The sequence below is a fragment of the Podarcis tiliguerta genome, assembly GCF_965153285.1.
Source record: "Podarcis tiliguerta genome assembly, chromosome: 13".
NCBI lineage: Eukaryota > Metazoa > Chordata > Lepidosauria > Squamata > Lacertidae > Podarcis > Podarcis tiliguerta.
In genome coordinates, this window is record NC_139546.1 from 49,284,069 (window position 1) to 49,300,798 (window position 16,730).

At 51.8% G+C, this 16,730-nt stretch overlaps 1 protein-coding gene across 2 annotated transcripts in view; it reads left to right on the plus strand.

Moving 5' to 3' along the window:
• Nucleotides 1-12,709: 12,709 nt before the first annotated feature.
• The window catches only part of KCNAB3 (potassium voltage-gated channel subfamily A regulatory beta subunit 3), a 34,734-nt gene continuing 30,713 nt past the window's right edge, over nucleotides 12,710-16,730 (plus strand). For both annotated transcript variants that reach the window (XM_083410539.1, XM_083410540.1), the window contains exon 1: nucleotides 12,710-13,098. In XM_083410539.1, coding sequence (XP_083266665.1) covers nucleotides 12,863-13,098 — 236 coding nt within the window. In that variant the 5' untranslated portion in view covers nucleotides 12,710-12,862. The remainder of the gene's footprint in view (nucleotides 13,099-16,730) is intronic.

The following is a 16,730-nucleotide window of genomic DNA, read 5'->3' on the forward strand; positions in this document are numbered from 1 at the left end:
CATTATATCTCAAGAAACTACAGGATAGATATAGATTGTGGCTAATGTTGTGTGCTCAGCTTCAAAAATCATCAGTATTGCTGAAGTCAGCAGTAACGTGTGCAGAGGCCCAGTGTGTGGCAGCTGCGGAAAAGCTGGATTCCATGCTAGGGATGATTTAAAAAGCGATCAAAAATAAAACTGGCAACCTTACAGTGCCTTTACAGAAGTCTGTGGTGCCATCACACATGGAATGCCGTGTACGGTTTCTGAAGTGGTGGCCACGCTTCAAAAAGGATACTGTAGCACCAAGAAAGTTGCAGAAAAGGGCGACCAAAAAAATCAAAAGAGCTGGATCAGCTCCCCTATCAGGAAAGGTTATGACCGTGGAAGCTTTTGAGTTTGGAAAACCAGTGGGCTAAAGAGGGACAGATGTGTTAAAATTTAGCATTGTTGCGAGAAAGCAGATAGAGAGTTTTTCCTCCTTTCAGGGTTACAACGTGGTGGGGTCATCCATGCAAGGTGAATGGTGGGAATTAAAACCAGGTGAGAGGAAAGGACCTTTCCCACACAGCAGATAGTTAAACTGTGGAACTCACTGCCACAAGACACATTCGTGGATGAGGAAGATTTCAGTGGCCACTAGCCACGATGACAAACCTAGACAGCATCTTAAAAAGCAGAGACATCACCTTGCAAACAAAGGTCTGTATAGTTAAAGCTATGGTTTTCCCAGTAGTGATGTATGGGCCACCTCATGAGAAGAGACTCCCTGGAAAAGACCCTGATGTTGGGAAAGATGGAGGGCCCAAGGAGAAGGGGACGACAGAGGACGAGATGGTTGGACGAGATGGTGTTCTCGAAGCCACCAGCATGAGTTTGACCAAACTGCGGGAGGCAGTGGAAGACAGGAGGGCCTGGTGTGCTCTGGTCCAGGGGGCCACGAAGAGGCGGACACGACTAAACGACTCAACAACAACAGCCACGATGGCTAGGTTCTGCCTCCACTGGAGAAAGCAGCATGTGTCCAGATACCAGTTACTGGGAAATGCTCTTATCCCATTGGGGCATCCGGTTGGCCACTGTGAGAACAGGGTGCCAGACTAGATGGGCCCACTTTGGTCTGGTCCAGTTTAAGGGCTCGTCTTAAGCTTTCTTCTTTTTTCCAGATTTTTGTCACTGCCCCCCCCCCCCCCGCTCCCAAAGGACATAATGGCCAGAGCGGTCTGTTCCAGTGTTTTCTGTGTGGATATATTATTTGCCCTCCAGATGGAGGGGCCCCCACTGGCTAACAACAATACAAACACTAACCATATAAAGATGACATCGAATGAAGATCAATGAGTAGTAAAACCAGGGGGAGGGAGGCTGGGGAAAGAGAGAGGGTAATAATAACTGAGCCCAAATTAAAATGAGAATTTTTCAAAGTGCAGTTGCAGCGGCAGCTTGTCCAATATATACTGGGGAAAGGACTCCTGAGGCCCTGGGCCCTTGCTTCTTTCCATTCTATCCACGGCATTACTGAATCGTTTATTTTATTTATGAATCAATTTCTAGGAGGCAACTTGAAGCAATTTACAATGCAATAAACACACACAGAGAGAGTTAAAACAATTGGATTTTTTCTTTTTAAAAAATGCATTTACATATAAAACAATTATTTTTTTAAAGAAAAAACACCAGCAGTTTCAGATCCGTTACAGATACCAACTGGGAATCTCCACTTAGGTTTTTTTATATAAAAAAAGAAATACCCCCTTTTAATTAGTGATTTCCTGCTCCCTGGTGGGTGCCTCTGTAGTAGCTATTTTGCTCTCGCTGGAAGAATTGATTGTTTGGGGTTTGTTTTGAACTTTGCTTTATTATCAGCTGCATGACATGAGGCTTTGGCGGAGGGGACAGAGCCTTCCCATTTCACCTCAGTTGGTCTGCCAACAGACCTGGTTTTTGAAGCCAGCACCCCATAGAACATGTTCTCAAAGTTCCTGCCCTCTTCCATTCTGTGGACATGCCAGGAGTGTGAAGATGCTGGGATTCTGGCCTTGGGAGAGCTCATCTTTCTTTGAGGCTCTGTCCTGCCATGCCATGCCCAAAATCTTCCTGACACAGAGCGTGTGGAAAATGTTGGGGCGTGGCTGCTGGCGAATGCAAGTTGCCAGGTAAAGGTAAAAGGTGTAAAGGACCCTGGGTGGTTAAGTCCAGTCAAAGGCGACTATGGGGTTGCGACACTCGTTCGCTTTCATGCCGAGGGAGCCAGCGTTTATTCACAGACAGCTTTCAGGGTTATGTGGCCAGCAGGACTAAACCGCTTCTGGCGCAACGGAACACCGTGACGGAAACCAGAGTGCACGGAAGCGCCGTTTACCTTCCCGCCGCAGTGGTACCTATTTATCTACTCGCACAGGTGTGCTTTCGAACTGCTAGGTTGGCAGGAGCTGGGACAGAGCAATGGGAGCTCACTCCACCACAGGGATTCGAACCGCCGACCTTCCGATCAGCAAGCCCAGGAGGCTCAGTGGTTTAGACCACAGCGCCACCCACTATACTACTCCGTTCTGCGTCAAACCCCATCTGGAATCCTGTGTCCAGTCCTGGGCACCACAGATTCAGAAGGCTATTGACAAGCCAGAAGGTATGCAGAGGAGAGCGACCAATACAATAAAGGGCTTGCAAAGCCTTGTGAGGAACGAGGTGCCTTTCGAGGAACAGTTAAGGGAGTTGGGCATGTTCAACATGGAGAAGAGAAACTTTGGAGGGCATGACCTTGTTTTCTGCTGGTCCAGAGAGAAAGACCCGTACCAATGGATTCAAATTCATAGAATCATAGAGTTGGAAGAGACCCCAAGGGCCATCAAGTCCAACCCCCTGCCATGCAGGAAACACCATCAGAGCACTCCTGACATATGGTTGTCAAGCCTCTGCTTAAAGACCTCCAAAGAAGGAGACTCCACCACACTCCTTGGCAGCAAATTCCACTGTCAAACAGCTCTTACTGTCAGGAAGTTCTTCCTAATGTTTAGGTGGAATCTTCTTTCTTGTAGTTTGGATCCATTGCTCCGTGTCCGCTTCTCTGGAGCAGCAGAAAACAACCTTTCTCCCTCCTCTATGTGACATCCTTTTATATATTTGAACATGGCTGTCATATCACCCCTTAACCTCCTCTTCTCCAGGCTAAACATGCCCAGCTCCCTTAGCCCTTCCTCATAAGGCATCGTTTCCAGGCCTTTGACCATTTTGGTTGCCCTCCTCTGGACACGTTCCAGTTTGTCAATGTCCTTCTTGAACTGTAGTGCCCAGAACTGGACACAGTACTCCAGGTGAGGTCTGACCAGAGCAGAATACAGGGGCACTATTAAATTACAAGAATGGAGATTCTGATTAAACATTAGGAGGAACTTTCTGATGGTAAGAGCCATTCAAACAGCAGAACGAAGGTGGTGGACTTCATTGTAAGTTTTTTAAACAGAAAAAAATGTCTGTCCAGGATTCTTGAGTTGCGATTTCTGCACGACCAGCAATTGAACTAACACATCTGGCTGCAGCTGATGGGAGCTGGAGTTCAAAACATATGGAGGGCACCAGGTTGGGGAAAGGTGGTGTTGGTTGCCATGCATGACAATTGCAGGTGTGTGGGCTGGATGAATCCCTAGCCGGAATTAAGATTGCCGGAAGAAATATCAACAACCTCAGATATGCAGATGACACAACCTTGATGGCAGAAAGTGAGGAGGAATTAAAGAACCTTTTAATGAGGGTGAAAGAGGAGAGCGCAAAATATGGTCTGAAGCTCAACATCAAAAAAACGAAGATCATGGCCACTGGGCCCATCACCTCCTGGCAAATAGAAGGGGAAGAAATGGAGGCAGTGAGAGATTTTACTTTATTGGGCTCCAGGATCACTGCAGATGGTGACAGCAGTCACGAAATTAAAAGACGCCTGCTCCTTGGGAGAAAAGCAGTGACAAACCTAGACAGCATCTTAAAAAATAGAGACATCACCTTGCCAACAAAGGTCCGTATAGTAAAAGCTATGGTTTTCCCAGTAGTGATGTATGGAAGTGAGAGCTGGACCATAAAGAAGGCTGATTGCCCAAGAATGGATGCTTTTGAATTATGGTGCTGGAGTAGACTCTTGAGAGTCCCATGGACTGCAAGAAGATCAAATCTCTCCATTCTTAAGGAACTCAGCCCTGAGTGCTCACTGGAAGGACAGATCCTGAAGCTGAGGCTCCAAGACTTTGGCCACCTAATGAGAAGAGAAGACTCCCTGGAAAAGACCCTGATGTTGGGAAAGAGAAGGGGACGACAGAGGACGAGAGGGTTGGACAGTGTTCTCGAAGCTACCAGCATGAGTTTGACCAAACTGCGGGAGGCAGTGGAAGACAGGAGGGCCTGGCGTGCTCTGGTCCAGGGGGTCACAAAGAGTCGGACACGACTAAATGACTAAACAACAACTCCCCCCCCCCCCCGCATGAATTTGAGAGAGGCGTACACTTTGCAAAGTGGAGCGCTTGCCGTTGTCTTGTGGGTCAACCTTTGAGGAAATTTGGCTGACTTTGCACCACGGCCGCTCCCTGCGCGGCCCCCTTACATAGATGTGTGTTACATAGATCAGATTTTTGTGTCATTCTCCTGGAGGTGGGAGGAAGAGAAGGGGGCAGGCGTGCTGGGCTGGGCGAGCACACCCACCGCTTCCAGCTTTTGGTGTCGGCTCCGATGAGGCATCTTGGTGACTGTGTCATCTCCCATCTCCCAGGATGTCCTCAACCCAGCAGGGGGCTTGTGGAAACTCCCACCCAGTCCTGCCAGCTGCCAACTCACCCTTGATGGGAACAAATTGCCCCTTAATGAAATACAGAGCATATTAAGCATCTCTCCGTTTGGGGAGAGAGAGGGGAGGCCCTCTTTGCATATGCTAACTCACTTAAATCTGCATGCAAAAATGTTAAATCCACCTGTGATCTAGCTCTCTGAATTCTTAAAAAAGCAGATAGCAGGTTAATTATTATTATAATATATCTATTTATAGGGACGTGGGTGGCGCTGTGGGTAAAACCTCAGCGCCTAGGGCTTGCCGATCGCATGGTCAGTGGTTCGAATCCCTGCAGCGGGGTGAGCTCCCGTCTTTCGGTCCCAGCTCCTGCCCACCTAGCAGTTCGAAAGCACCCCTAAGTGCAAGTAGATAAATAGGTACCGCTTTATAGCGGGAAGGTAACCAGCGTTTCCGTGTGCTGCGCTAGTGCCGACTCACCAGAGCAGCTTCGTCACACTGGCCACGTGACCCGGAAGTGTCTCCGGACAGCGCTGGCCCCCGGCCTCTTAAGTGAGATGGGTGCACAACCCTAGAGTCGGACACGACTGGCCCGTATGGGCAGGGGTACCTTTACCTTTACCTTATATCTATTTATACCCCGCCTTTTCCCCTGACAGGGAGTTAAGGGAGCAGAGGAGGTACACATAACCTAGGTCTTTTCGAAACTGTGCAAATGAGACGTCATAATATCCGATTCAGGCTTCTTTCTTGAGGGCGGAGAGCCTGAGCCAGAGGATGTCCTATCGAAACAGCAAGTCTTGATTTCTAATCCAGAGTTCGGCAATAGCTGTTCTTCCTGGTCACCTATGGTGACCTGATAGTGCCTGCAGGTGACCAGAGGCAAGGAAAGAAGGATTTGTTGCTTTAGTCAGTGCAATTTTTTTGCTTCTTTCAGGTGTGCGGTGTGCATGGACAGGCACAGTAGCCAGAGTTTTGTGAGCTGTGGCAGGCGATTTACTACATGGCCTAGGAAGCTGGCTTTGTTATTTATATATTTATTTACTGTGATTACAGCCTCCCTCCCCCCCCCCCCAAAGAGCTCAAAGTTTTATACCTAGTTCTCCCCCGTCTCATTTAACACCTCTGTGAGGAAGGTGAGAGAGAGAGAGAGAGAGAGAGAGAGAGAGAGAGCAGTGCCTGGCCCAAAGTTACACCCAGCGAGCTTAATAGCCAGGTGGGGATTTGAACCCTGGAAGTGAGAGCTGGACCATAAAGAAGGCTGATCGCCGAAGAATGGATGCTTTTGAATTCTGGTGCTGGAGGAGACTCTTGAGAGTCCCATGGACTGCAAGAAGATCCAACCTCTCCATTCTGAAGGAAATCAGCCCTGAGTGCTCACTGGAAGGACAGATCCTGAAGCTGAGGCTCCAATACTTTGGCCACCTCATGAGAAGAGAAGACTCCCTGGAAAAGACCCTGATGTTGGGAAAGATGGAGGGCACAAGGAGAAGGGGATGACAGAGGACGAGAGGGTTGGACAGTGTTCTCGAAGCTACCAGCATGAGTTTGACCAAACTGCGGGAGGCAGTGGAAGACAGGAGTGCCTTGCCTGCTCTGGTCCATGGGGTCACGAAGAGTCGGACACGACTAAACGACTCAACAACAACAACTCTCCCAGGTCTTTGTCCAACGCTCTAACCACTGAGCCACCCTGGCTCAGTCACATGGTTCCTCTTGGCAGGATATGATGATGGCGCACACACAAAAAGCCCTGTTATGTGTCCCCCCCGAATTGCATACAGTGCTGTAGTTTCCCCAGCAACGGCTCACCCCTTGGGCGTTGCCCTTGAGACAGCAGAGGGTATCTGGCAGGCCCTGGCACACAGCACTCCTGAGATGGCCCGAAATAACTTCTGTGCACCGCTGTCATCGGCTCCCACCCACCCTGGCTCCTTCTCCCTCTGGCTTCCTCAGCCGACACCTCGCATCTCCACAACTGAGAGGTGACGAAGGCTCAGGGGCTTTGCCCTCCCCCTCCGTGCCTTCGTTCGCCCCCCTTTCCCGAAACACATAGGAAGGTGGGTGGCGAAAGTCTTTCCCCATCTGAAGGGGCATCACTCAGTCACACGGCTGCCCTTCCTGCAGCCGCTCTCTCGCTCCTGCCGACGCTGCACCATGTACCCCTACAAGCCGCACGGCACGGACGCCTTCGGGACCCCTCTGCGGCGCACCCCGCCACGGACTGCGAGGGGCGACCTGAAGAGGAAGAGCCCGTCTCCTCCGCACCCCCAAGGCTGCAGCAGCAGCCCTGGCAGCGGACTGGGTGCCTTCCTGGCCAGCCATGGGATTGACCCTCTGCCGGACTCGTCTGTGGGATGCAGGTAAAAGAAGCAGGGTGCAGGGTTCAAGAGACAGTATGGTGTAGTGGTTAGAGAGTCAGAGCAGGACCTGGGAGAGACCAGGGTGGTAGCCTGGGGGCCAGTCACTGCCTCTCTCAGGCTGGCCCACCTCACAGGGGTGTTGGGATTAAATGTGCGCCACCTTGAGCTCTTTAGAGATGGGATATAAATACCGTATTTTTTGCTCTGAAAGACTCACTTTTTCCCTCCTAAAAATGTGTGCGTCTTATGGAGCGAATGCAGGCTGCACAGCTATCCCAGAAGCCAGAACAGCAAGAGGGATTGCTGCTTTCACTGCGCAGCGATCCCTCTTGCTGTTCTGGCTTCTGAGATTCAGAATATTTTTTTTCTTGTTTTCCTCCTCCAAAAACTAGGTGCGTCTTATAGAGCGAAAAATACGGTAAATAAGACTGGACTTGTGGCCAGGGATAGGAATATGCCTTCCTGCTCATTGGTTCCCTCTTAAGTTCTGGAAGCTGGCTTAGTCAGACCAAGCCAGCGGTGGCTTGAAAGGGTTTCAGGCACAGATGTTTCCCAGTGCCACCTTGAGATCCTGTGGCCTTCTGCAGACAAAACAGGTGATCTACCTGCCCAGCTGCCAGCTGCTTTCCTGAAAATCCACCATTGCATTTCTTGGGTGAATCCGACATGGGGCTCAGGTGGCGAGTGCGAGTTCAACCGCTCTTGAACACAGCACAGCTGTTCAAGAGAGGATGTCGCCACCCAGCGGGTCTGAGCAGAAGGAGGCTGGGGGCAAAGGTCAAACAGACTTGTTTTCACCAATTTTTGCTGTGGGGTTAGACGAGATTGGCTGTTTATTGGGCATCTGTTCTGATTTGTTGTCTAGACAACCTTGTGTCAAGCTAATGGCATCCCACGCTTTCCCGTGCATTTTCTTAATGTCAGTTCCTGTTCTCTCAAAGGGGGGGGTGAGAGGTAAGCTTTAATTACACACCTCCCCTGGTTTATTTTTTCCTTTCCTTTTTTACGGGTTGTGGAAAAACAACGACCCCTTAGCACTGAATTATCTTAATGTAAAAGCAGGACATTTATCAAGGCCCTACATATTTACGAGTGACTAATAGTGTCTTCAGAGGAGCTACATAGAGCCATTGTCACAGTTGGTCCTTCTAATGGAGGCCGGCCCTATTGTTAGGCAACCGCTTCAAGCAGCCGAGGTGAGCAAGTGGGCAGTGGTGGCGAGGTCCAACTTTTTCATCTCTGGCCTCCACTGGGCACAAAAGATAAGGAGAGAGGGATGGCAGCAGCCAAACTGGCAGAGGAACATAGGAAGCAAAACATAAGTAAAGGAGCCCTGGGCGGTTAGGTCCAGTCAAAGGTGACTATGGGGTTGCGGCACTCATTTGCTTTCTGGCCAAGGAAGCTGGCATTTTGTCCACAGACAGCTTTCTGGATCATGTGGCCAGCATGACTAAACCGCTTCTGGTGCAACGGGGACGCCATTTTCCTTCCCACTGCAGCGGTACCTATTTATCTACTTGCACTCGTATGCTTTTGAACGGCTAGGTTGGCAGGAGCTGGGACAGAGCAACGGGCGCTCACCCCCTTAGAGCGGATTCGGACCTCCAACCTTCCAATCGGTTTAGACCACGGCGCCACCCACGTCCCTACCAACAAACAGAACATAGGAACAGAATCTAGTACGTTTACAATAATGGAAAGCACTTGCGGAAATTGGCTCAGATCTGTTAGGTTACTTCCTCTGTTGTGTGTGTGAGTGAATTTGCATGGAGCATATATCTAGCAATGGTTTTGATTAAAACATTACGAACCTTTGGAAATTTCCCGGTTGGACGTGTGTTGCAACTGAGCGAGCCAGTGATAAGAAATGAACCAGATAACTCGCAATAACTTAATTTTTGGAATTTTGATTACTTTAGCAATTATCTTATATTATGGATATAGATTCTGTATTTTTTCCCTTTTTTTGAAAGGCCTTTGTCCTTTAACCATCTGTGCCCTTTTAGAAGTGTGTGGGATGTTTTTAATGCATCTCTGTGGCAGGGGGTTGTCTGCCTGTTTGGTTGTAAGTCACTTTGGGCTGCCCGGACCAAGATAAGCAGCTAACAAATTCAATTAATAATAACAACAACAATTCAAAAAAATTAGGTGGAGTCAGACCATTGGGATCCATCTAGCTCAGTATTGCCAACACGGACTGGCAGCAGCTCTCCAGAGTTTCAGGCTATCCCAGCCCTACCTGGAAATGCCATCAGGGAATGAACGTGGGAGCTTCTGTGTGGGAAGCAGGCGTTACAATACCTTCCCTTAATGCGGCTCCACCAAGAATTGAACTGGATTGCTGGTTGCAAATTCCCAATATCTTCACCATGGAACCAACCAACCATTTGCAATCAAAGGTTGCCTCAACCGTATTTGTTAAGGTCTACTCCAGGAGTATGGAAGTGTATGGAAGTGAGAGCTGGACATAAAGAAGGCTGATCGCCGAAGAATGGATCCTTTTGAATTCTGGTGCTGCAGGAGACTCTTGAGAGTCCCACGGACTGCAAGAAGATCAAACCTCTCCACTCTGAAGGAAATCAGCCCTGAGTGCTCACTGGAAGGACAGATCCTGAAGCTGAGGCTCCAGTACTCTGGCCACCTCATGAGAAGAGAAGACTCCCTGGAAAAGACCCTGATGCTGGGAAAGGTGGAGGGCACAAGGAGAAGGGGACGACGGAGGACGAGATGGTGGGATAGTGTTCTCGAAGCTACCAGCATGAGTTTGACCAAACTGCGGGAGGCAGTGGAAGACAGGAGTGCCTGGCGTGCTCTGGTCCATGGGGTCACGAAGAGTCAGACACGACTAAACGACAACAACTCCAGGGGTCAACAAACTTTTTCAGCAGGCAGCTGGTCCACTGTCCCTCAGACCTTGGGGGGGGGCAGGACTATTTTGGGGGGGGGGGGGAGATGAACTAATTCCTATGCCCCACAAATAGCCCAGAGATGCATTTTAAATAAGAGAGCATTCTACTCATGTAAAAAAACACTGATTCCAGGACCAACTGTGGGCCAGATTTAGAAGGCAATTGGGCCAGATCTGGCCCCCGGGCCTTAGTTTGCCTACCCATGCTCTACTCCATTTAAAGAGATGGAACTCATTGGACAGGGCCAGGCTGGGCCGAAGGAACATGGGCATGAGAAAGGCCCTGCAGGATCAGGCCCAGGCAGTCGAGCATCCTGTTCTCTCAGTGGCCGACCAGATGCCCATTGTGGGGAACACTCAAGCAGGGCCAAGAGCAAGGCCACTCTCTCCCCTCCTGCAGATTCCATCAGCTACTATCCAGAAGCATTTCAGCCTCTGGCTAGTAGCTATTGATAGCCTTAAAGGTAAAGGGACACCTGACCATTAGGTCCGGTCGTCACCGACTCTGGGATTGCGGCACTCATCTCGCAGGGACTGAGCAACGGGAGCTCACCCCGTCGCGGGGTTTCGAACCGCCGACCTTCTTATCCGCAAGCCCTAGGCTCTGCGGTTTAACCCACAGCTCCACCCGCGTCCCATTGATAGCCTTAGGCTCCAATAATTGGTCTGCTCCTCTTTTAAATCCATCCAAGGAGCGGCGTCACTCCCTCCTGTGGCAGGGAGTTCCCACAGTTTTCTGCAAAGAATTACCGTATTTTATCTGTCCTGAATCTTCCAACATTCAGCTGCATTGAATGTCCATTTTGTTGCCCGAGGCAGAGGATAATATGCCCGCATCCCCTTCCACCGGCTGTCGAACCTTTCTTCTGACACTAGTGATGGGGTAGCCTCACCTGAGAGAACGAAGCAGGGCAGCGCATGCTGCTCACCCAGGTCTCACATCTGCCACCTGAGGCAGCTCACGCACTTTGCCTGACAGCTGGGCCAGCAACCCGGGTCCAGAATGAGAATTTGAGCCCACAGCGGGCAGCTCGATGGAGGTGTTGACGCAGTGTGTGGCAGCCGTGGGGGAAATCTAAATTCCAGGCTATGGGAATTTGAAAATAAAGCTGCCACAATCATAATGTGGTTCTTCAAATTTATGGTGCGACCAGACTCAGAATACCGCATACCGTTCTGGTCGCCTTGCCTCAAAGCGGATGTTGTCGAGCTGGAAAAGGTTCAGAAAAGGGCAAGGGGGTGGAGCAACTGAGGAAAGGTTTAGAGAAAAGGTGAGTAAGGGCTCATCCACACTTCTTTTGTGCCCCACACTTTCTCAGTAAAGGTCTGCACTTTAAAGCTCCGTGTCTGAGCACACATCACTGCTTTCCCCAGGAAGCCCAGCTCTTTAACGCTGAATCGGAACAAACGGCAATTCGGGTTTTCTTCTGCGGATTGCCCTTTGCTCTGATTCATCAGTAAATAGCGGGGGTTCTCCAGAAAAAAACCTGGGGCAAATAAAGAGGGTTTGGACAGAGCTTTAAAGCGTGGGTCTGTGCCTGGAAACACGCCACAAAAGGAAGTCTGCATGAGCCCCCAGAAGCGACATGATGGAAGTTCGTAGCATTATTGCATTGTGAAGGGAGTGAAGAGAAAGAAAGCTTTTCTCATGGACGTCCAGTGAACACTGGAATATTCAGGTCAGAAGAAAGTCCTTCACACAGGCCTTGTTAAACTTTGGAATACTCTCGCACAGGACTCAGTGATGGTCGCCAAGTTGGATGGCTTTAAAAGAGAGTTTGGCAAACTCATGGGGAATGAGACTCTCTGTGGCTACCGGTCCAGGAGGGCTGCTTTAGTTGGTGCCAAAATATTGTCCAAATGTGGGGGGGGGGGGCGATCAGCTGCCCTTCCAACTTGCCTCCAGAAGGGAGCCTTGCAGAACCACCAGTTTCCCCCATTCCCCTGGGGAGAGGGGCTTCTTCCTTGCCCCCCCCCCAATTCCTCTACTCCCATCTCACCCCTATTCCCCACTGCACTCCCTCCCCACTGATACAGACCACCCGCGTGGCTGTTTCTCCCTCCCCCATTAAGTGCTCCCCTCAACCCCCCCCCCACCTCTCCGCGCTTAAAGTCCTAAACTGCTATTATCCCAAATCCTTTCTCTCCCTCACCTTTTTTTTTTTTTTCTTTTATGGATGCTCTTAACTTTATCCATCATTCCTCTTTGGGTGGATTATCCGAGCCAAGAGAGAGATAGGGGGGTTAAGAGCAGCGGGGGCAACACGTGTCCCCGTTAAAAGCTTTCCGCAGCTGTCGTGGTCTTTCGTTTTTCCGCCCCCCCCCCGCCCCCCCAGTCACATACGCCAATCCCCGCGAGCCCAGGAGTCCTGCTGCCCCCCCTCCCTCTCCCTAAGAGCTTTAGGAGGAGGAAGTGGAGGCGGCGGTCCAGAGGATGCTTTCCCCATCTCCGCCTCTGCCTGCATCTTCGCCTGCATCCCCGAGCATCCTTCCTCCTCCAACGCAGCGGGTCCCCTCGCCTCCCCCCCCCCCTACCCACAAAAAAGGCCGGCGGGGGAGGAGCCTGGCATGCAAATGAGGCCCAGCTAAACCGGGGCGAGGAGCGGCATCCCGGACAGCAGCTGTACAGAGGGTGCCCTCCCTCTCCTCTTCCTCGCCCCCCCACTGCAGCCTGGCCAGGCCCCCCCCTCCCGTCAAAGACGTCCCTGCCTCCCGCTTTTTGCATGCAGCTCCCCCCACAGGGAAGGAGGCTGCCAGGCGCCCACAGCCCATAAGCCCCTGGGTGCGTTGTGGGGGGGTGGGACACACACCTTTGGGTGTTGGGGGGTCCCCGGCTGAGCCATGCAAGTTTCCATCGCCTGCACGGAGCAGAACCTGCGGAGCCGGAGCAGCGATGACCGGCTGTGCGGCGGTGGGACGCGGGGCCAGGGCAGCGGGGGGCAAGGCAATGGGGGGTACCAACCCCCCGGCAAGGGACCCCGGCTAGCCATGGGGCCGCGGGCGCCCGGGCAGAACCTGCCCCACATCGCCTTCCTGTTGAGGGAGTCCACCGGCCGGGCCACGGGCATGAACTACAGGTAGGGGCTTTTTTTTTCTGATGGGGGATGGGATATCGAGAGGGGGGGGCTGGAGCGGGGGGAGGGGGTTTTAGGCTGGGGGGATCCATGGAGAGGGCTTGGGGGGGCAGGATGAAGGGAGCTGGTGCTCTGGCACGGGACCTCACCCCTGTCCCAGAGGAAGGTTAAAGGAGTTTAAACTGCTGGGGGGGGGGTTACCAAGGAGAACTCTCTGCCCGAGATTATGAGGAGGGGGGCAGAGTCCCAATCGTTTGCAGGACACCCCACGGGAGGCGTCTGTGGTGTCTGCTGCCAATGGGGGTGGAGAGAGAGGATAGAGGATTTTTTTTGGGGGGGGGGGTTCAGTCCCTTGGAAAGGGAGAAGGCGGATTCTGCAGATGAAGAAGGACCTTGCAGGGAAGACGCGATGGGGGGGGGGGGAGAGTCTCACACCACATGTGGAAGCAATATTTTTTGAGATGCTTCTTTGCTTCTTGAGTCGGGGAGGGGGATGAAGAGGTGGGATTTTGGCTTTTTCTGAGGCTGGCAGCTCATCCTCTGCGACGGCGGGGGGGGGGGGCTTTGTTGGGGTGCAGCTTGCGGAGGATGTGGTCCAGAGGGCAAGGAGAAGCAGGAAAGGCACGTTGGGGGGGGGAGCAAAATCCCAGGGGCAGCTATTGGGGGGGTGGGGAAATGGGGGGGGAGTGTGAACTTGTCCCTTGTGGATACTTCGAGATAACGGGTCCCAGGACTCTTGGGTTCTTTGAGAAGAAATTCTGACCTACAGAGGTTGTGTCAGGCCAGGATCCTACCCTAAATGTTGGGGGGGGGGAGGTAAGAGAACTAGTGGGGTGAAGGAGGAAAGATTGGGGGGTCCTGGGTAGAAAAGCTCTCCCTGACCCTCAAAAGGCTGAAGGGGAAGGGAGGGGTTCATCTAACTCTGGATTACGCAGCGAGTTCGGTTCCTCTTAGAGGAGCTGTTTTGGAATGGGGGGGGTGGGGAGGCACAAAGAGGCCAAAACAGCCCCCCCCCCAGTAGTTGCTGCTTTCGCCCCGCCCGCCCCAAAGCACAGACTCAGAACTGCACAGACGCCACACTTCCAATCTCTCGCTTCATATTTGGCATTTTAATCAAAGTTGGGTCAGATCTCTGCTAACCCCAAGGTTAATCCATTTGCTCACAAGAAAGGGTGGGTGGGGAGGAGAGAGCCTTGTGGGGGGGGGTGTGCTGTGCCTGTGAGCCAGGACGCCTGGGTTCTCTGAAACAGGGGGAGGAACATAGGATCTAGCGGGTTGGAGCAAGGAGGGGTGCATAAAGGCGGGGGGGGGAGGAACACCCCCCCCCCCATGAACTTGTGAAAAAACTCTGAATGGAGGGTTTTAAAAAAAAGGAAAATTGGGCGTGTGGGGTGGAATCATTGGAGCCCATCACCTCTGGGAGGTCAGGGAGGGGCGTGGGGGGGTAGTGGTATCTTAACACAATCTGGAGAAACACACAATCTGCAGGTGTGGGATTGTGGCGAGGGAAGAAGGTCAGGTTTGGATGCTAAAAAAAAAAAAATTAAAGGCCACCCAAAATCTCTCTGCATTTGTTTTGGCGTAATGTCTGAATGTTGCAGTAATGCAGGGGTGGGCCGTGGAAGAGAAACTGGAACCCGCCGCCCCCCCAAGCACTCCTCGAATCTTCCCTCATTCTTATCCCAGCCCAATTTAGGCCTGTGCTACCCCTCTGGCACAAGTCCTCAGACCCAGGAAGGGCAGTGAGGCCTAGTGGTGGTGTTTCATGAAGAGGCTGTTATTTCTGCTGAGTGTTTTGAGGAGGGGGGGGGAGAGATATATGAAAACATGAAGGCAGGAGGACTCTGGGGTTTCCTTTTATGTGTTTTGTGTGTGTTTTGCCTGCCTAGAAATAGGTTGTGGGGGAAGAGGGCAAGGGAGCCAGGTCTCCTGAGTTTTCTGGCACAGGCGTGGAGCCGAGTGGAGTGGGTTTTCGAGCAAGGTTGGGATGGGCCTGGCAGGCGGCCAGGACTCCTGGGTCCAATTCCCCTGGTGCACCACAGAGTAGGGTTGTTGCTGGGGCTGGCCGGCTTCCAAACCGCCTCGCAAAGCCCATAATTGCCGCTCTGCGCCTCTGCTCAGGTTGCCCTGGGCCGGAGCCAGCCCAGTTCCGAGGTTAGAAAGCCAGATTAAAAGCAGGAGATGCTGAACTTTCAACAGGAGGAGCAGAGTCATGTTTGTTCCTTGGGGGCTGTGGGAAAGTGGGGAGGGGGCAAGGGAGCAGCAGGGGTGAGGAGCTGGGGAGGGGGCTTGCATGGCAGGTGGGGGTGGTCCTAGCTAGAGGTGAAGGTCAAGGACCTCGGTTCTGCAAGAAAGAAAGAAATTAATGTGTATATGTGTTTGTGTGTGTATGCGTTCGCGCAGAGGAGGTTGATGTATTTATGTAAAAATACAGGTATAGTGTTCTATTTTGGGCCGCAAATTGTATTCCCGCTTCTGATCTCATTCCTCTTGAAGATGTAGATGAAAACATTGCTGAATATTTATTATTTATGTTCAGTGTTTATATCCAACCATTGCTGTGTACAGAAGGCGCCTAAGGAAGTTTATGGCATATTAACTTTTTTGGGGGGAGGGAGGATAAGAAACCCCAAACTGAGGTTTAAGTGCATGGGGAGGGGCGATCACTACAATCAGAAGAGAGCAAAATTTGTGCTGGAGGCTGAGTGAAAGTCTTTTTCAGCTAGTGACCCCTGAGCATGTAGAGAGTGCTTTTTTGCATACCACTGAACCGGCACAAGCAGCCATCGCACATGCCCTTTTCGGCACCCAATAACCACCAACAGTATCTGGACTTGGAGTGTCGCCCCCTGGAATAGGTTTTGATTACACTCAGGGAGATTGATGGATTATGAGTCACTTTATTGGGCCTCCAGGATTTGGGGTGTGTGTGTGGAGTAATGTCCCCCCTGGCCAGGTGACTGAGGGTTTTCCTGCAGGTTGAGCAGCTGGCTTGAGTCACCTGGGGCTATCGCTTCCAAAGGGCCAAGCGCTCTGGATACCTGTGGCAGAAAACCCAGTCTTCCCCTTGGCACACAAGCCTTTAGAGATGCTCAATATGGCTTGCACAGGAGATATTCCCTGTAGGATTGTGCCCTGGGGTTAGACAGATCTATAGGAACCCAGTAACCTACCCCTCCTACCATCTGCACCCTGTTCTCTACTTGGACCAAGTAGCTCACCCTTTGCCAACCTGATGCCGCCCCCCCCCCCCAGCTAGCTGCTTTGAGCTACAACTCCCAGCAGTCCCAGTCAGCATGGGGTGTGTGGTCTTTAAGCGCCTTGTCTTAAAGAATTTAGGAAGTGGGCGGGGGCTCCCCTGTCCTTTAATATGGCCTTATGATCCGGCACGGGCTCAGGGCTGGGTATGTTGTTGTTGTTTAGTCGTCTAGTCGTGTCCGCCTCTTCGTGACCCCATGGACCAGAGCACGCCAGGCCCTCCTGTCTTCCACTGCTTCCCGTAGTTTGGTCAAACTCATGCTGGTCGCTTCGAGAACACTGTCCCACCATCTCGTCCTCCGTCGTCCCCTTCTCCTTGTGCCCTCCATCTTTCCCAACATCAGGGTCTTTTCCAGGGAGTCTTCTCTTCTCATGAG